Here is a 4,221-nt window from a genome sequence, read left to right as displayed (position 1 = left end):
AAGGTGATGTTAATGATCTCAGTGATCAAATTCATGAACTGAAGGTATTCTTCTCTTCTACATAAAATGACAATTACTTTTCGGTTTATTTTCTAATCAGTAGTAAACACCGGTCAACCTGATTTGATTACATGAAGAGCTATTACAAACAAAAACAGAATCTATATGCTTATGATGTCGTATGTTGCAAGGTGTTCACAAATAGAATTCCTTGCCCCCCCCCCCCCCCCCCCCAATTGGAAGTAGACTTGGATGAACTTTACATCGTACAAGTGGTGGCAATTTGGTGTTGTATGACCATGACTTGGAGAGGTAAGTCGTCAAGTTTAAGGTTTTTTACCATTAAAAAGTGGTTGATACACAAACCGCGTAAATAACTGTTGATTAACATTTTCGATATTTTAAGCAGTATGACTTTTCAGTAGTTGTTAGTTACTGATTTTCATTGCTTTTTTTTTTTGTTTTTTAGTAAGTTGGTCGTATTTTTAAACGAGCTGTACACGGTTCAATAGTACAACATTTAATGCTTGTCATTGTTTTGAGTTGAATCCGGTCGGCGTCACACTCATCCTCGCGTGAATATCCGTCTGAAGCGAAGCTTATCCATGGCATCCTCCAGTTTCGTTACAGTACCACATTCCCCTTTGATCTCCACTAAATCCACAAGTTTAGTAGGTATTCTTCTACTATTTCCGCTAATTTATTAATTTATAAGCTTCATCAATTACAATTTTTGATTTGATTTAACAGGTCTATAAAATAATTTGTTCGAGTTTAGTGCTATTGCAAGCAAGTATATTGTTTCTTTGCAGTGATTCATAGTTTACCACATTCTGACATATTCGGTTCATGGGTTCAAGAAGGTAATGGCCTCAAGTTGATTGGGTGAATCAAAATTTAAGGTATCACATATTTGCTGTCTTTACGGTTGATGTTCTCATTTTTACATTCTTCTTCAGCATTGAATATTTCTGTATCCTTCATGAATTAAATCTTGCATGTGATTTGATTGTTTTGGTGATGCTTACAAGGTGTTTGATGAAATGCATGTGCTTAATTTTTATGTTAATTTGTTACTTTCTTTGTACAAGAAACTGCTTGAACAAGAAGATCAAGGCCATACCAAAATTCAGATTGTGTCGCCTTCCTCTTCCGAAGCCCAAAAGCACTTGATGGACTTGAAGTCGTTGTCAATGGTGTCACCTCGTGAAGGAAAAGCAATTAGCTTCATAAAGGAAGAAGGTACACCTTTTTAATGAGCTAATTTAGAAGTCTTATAAGTCAAGACGAAGGTAGGGAAGTTATTAGTGAAAACTGATAAATTTGAACAAATTGCAGTTAACCTGTCATAAGAATTCTACTTTTTGATATCTAATATGTAGTGATGGTTTGAATCATGACTATTTACTTTGAGGGCTTTTGCTTCATTACTGATTGTTCAGATTACATAGCTCCAGGTCTTATTTTATGGTTTTTTGCTTGGCCCGACAGTGGGTGTAAATGCTTATGTGAGAAACTTTTTACACCAGCATACAAAGGCTGAAAACGGCTCTCGGATTTTTTTACAGCTGAGGAAGTCGGAGTTCTCTAAATTCTCACAACTCAAGAGGGTTGTCCGAGTCGTACAGTAGTAATCTTGAATGAAAAAAACTAACTGGCTGTCTAATCTGCAATAATCTTGATTAAAAAGTCTAAAACAGTTTGTAAAAATAGTCTTTTTGATTAATTGATAGCAATCTTGATTAAAGTGCTATAACTAATCATCAAAATCAATTTTTTTTTTGCAGCCTGGTCCGGCTTCGGTTGGGATCTTTACGATTTCACAGAGTTGTAGTGGAGTAGCTGCTAGAGCCTGCGGTCTTGTAAGTTTGGAGCCGACAAAGGTAATACTATAATGTCTTAGTTTTAACAAGGATAAAAAATCTGTTCGACTTTGTTTTTGTTTACTATATTTGATTTCCATGATTTTAGATTTTAGAGATTCTTAAAGATCGCCCTTCTTGGCACCACGATTGCTGGAACCTTGAAGTTTTTACAACGTTTCCTGCTGGAAATGGCGGAACAATTAAACTTGTATATACACAGGTAAGTATAAATATAAATATTGATATAAATAATTACATACACACATACACTCATTTTTTGTAATCGTGTATTTTAGATTTTTGCTCCAACAACACTTGCTCCTGCGCGGGATTTCTGGACCTTAAGATACCCTACAAGTTTAGAAAACGGAAGTCTTGTGGTACGTTTATAATTACCCTTTCCTTTATCAATTAATATATTTACACATCTTCAACATTAATTTGTCGTAAATCCCAAAATTTGATGGTCACTATTTTGGAAACTAACCATGGTCTTTTTGTTGCAGATTCAAACTGTAAAGACAACTACTTGGGCACCAACTTCTTCAGGTCAAGCTCCGTTACCAAACTTTAAAATCATTTTTATTTCACAAATATAAAGTTCTACTTTGAATTTATTAACCTGATCTGGACCAACTGTTTCCACTATTAACTACGACAAGCTGATCTTTATGAAAATGCTTTGTCCGGGTATAATTCTGATGATATCCTATTTGACATTCGTAACCCAAGAACCAAAGAATATTAGTTATATATATATATATATATATATATATATATATATATATATATATATATATTCTTTATGAAAATGCTTCATCCGGACCAGTTGTTAGCATCACCACTACCAAGAGAATCCACGTTCCAAGCACCAGTTGACATCGGCGACAATTCGTGTTCTACAATTCTTTTGTTCCAGGTATCATACAATTCTAGACTTAAACGTTCACTTATTCGGGTATTATACTCTGATTTCTACTAATCTAACATGATTTTTTTTTATTTAAAGTTCAATCGATTAGTTTCATTTATAATCTTGATTAACAAATTGATATTTTTTGGTTCAGCTTTGTTAAGTTGATCTTGATTATTTTACTTGAGAGAATGTGTAAACCCACACCGCAATATTAACATAGCACAGGGACAACCTGTGTAATTTACTCTTTAAATTCTGTACAAAATATTGATTTCATGTTTTATATGTAATCAGGAATCCTGCGGAAAAGGGATTGCAAGGTAGAATTTATACCTGGCTAAGGTTCGTTGTATTGAGTATATTATGCACATTGGTCAACGACTATTGGCATGATCTCATATCTCACTTTTCGTGCAGGCATGGTTTAATAGTTCCCAACCAATGGCGAGAAGTTGTTCATCAGAATTAAGGTAATAACCGGGACAGGTTGAAATTTGTTGGATCATATTGACCTCAAACACATTGTCCAAACCACAATGTGTTTTTGAAACAATCCGCTTGTCTCATATAATTACAAATTTATATTATTTTCACAAATAATTTAATGTGATGTAAAACTTTTATGCATTAATAAAACAATTTGGGCTTTCTGTATATATAGCAAGTGAGAGCGTGAAAGATGTCACACGTTTAGATAAGTGTCGAACTGATTTTGTCCATGGTTTTACATACATATACATATAGACGTACATACGACGTTTTGCAGGTTGAAATCAATTTTTAACGATTTAATTACTATTTAGATTTTGAACTTTATTTTGGTTGCAGGAGCTATTGTTATATTTGAGGTGTAAAGAAGTGCTAGATCAGAAGTTGAAAAAGAAGAAATCCGTAAGCATAAAATTAAGGTAAAATTTAACCTTTTTTTCTTTATGTTAATAGTTTCAAGATCTCATATATTATGAAGTGCTATCTTTGCGTTCAACATGAAAATATGCAGTAATATAACACCAAGTGAATTCAAAACGACACTATTTTGAGTTTTTTAATTGAATTTAAAACTATGTGAATCATGTTTTCTATGATTTCTAACTGTTAACTTTATTACAATTGAGGAATAACTTTTCCTTATAGTGTATTTGATCTTCCCGTTAGCACGGTGTGTGCTTTTTCTATAAATGGGTCAAGTTTTCATTTCTAATAAGCGGTCGAGGAAGCTACTTCAATTAACGTGTATAACTCATCACTTTTAGTAAATGGGACAAATTCTCCAATTTTAGTGACCTGGTCAAAATTACCATTTTAGTAAACAGGTAAAAATTATTGTTTTTAGTAAACGGGTTACGGGTCAAACATGTTATTTTTAGCGAACGGGTCAAATATTTCATTTTTAATTGAATGGGTCAAAATTACCATATCTGATAACTAAACTGTGGAATT

General features: G+C 33.2%; 1 protein-coding gene across 1 annotated transcript; it reads left to right on the top strand.

Annotated features, from left to right (window-relative positions):
* The first annotated feature begins 299 nt into the window (after positions 1-299).
* LOC110917400 (homeobox-leucine zipper protein REVOLUTA-like) lies at positions 300-2,632 on the top strand. Its single transcript, XM_035985395.1, has 9 exons — positions 300-312; positions 813-863; positions 960-973; positions 1,092-1,242; positions 1,383-1,387; positions 1,788-1,883; positions 1,972-2,085; positions 2,162-2,245; positions 2,372-2,632. Exons 1-9 carry the CDS (start codon positions 300-302, stop codon positions 2,462-2,464), a joined length of 621 nt encoding a protein of 206 aa, XP_035841288.1. The 3' UTR covers positions 2,465-2,632.
* The last annotated feature ends 1,589 nt before the right edge of the window (positions 2,633-4,221 follow it).

The sequence above is a fragment of the Helianthus annuus genome, chromosome 16 (assembly GCF_002127325.2).
Source record: "Helianthus annuus cultivar XRQ/B chromosome 16, HanXRQr2.0-SUNRISE, whole genome shotgun sequence".
NCBI classification, from domain to species: domain Eukaryota; kingdom Viridiplantae; phylum Streptophyta; class Magnoliopsida; order Asterales; family Asteraceae; genus Helianthus; species Helianthus annuus.
This window is presented reverse-complemented; position numbering and strand designations above follow the sequence as displayed.

Bases quoted from the DNA above. Each gene is read 5' to 3' on its own strand.
- LOC110917400 (XM_035985395.1), top strand. The intron at 1,884-1,971 runs GTAATACTATAA...CCATGATTTTAG, and splicing joins TAAGTTTGGAGCCGACAAAG to ATTTTAGAGATTCTTAAAGA. The intron at 2,086-2,161 runs GTAAGTATAAAT...CGTGTATTTTAG, and splicing joins TTAAACTTGTATATACACAG to ATTTTTGCTCCAACAACACT.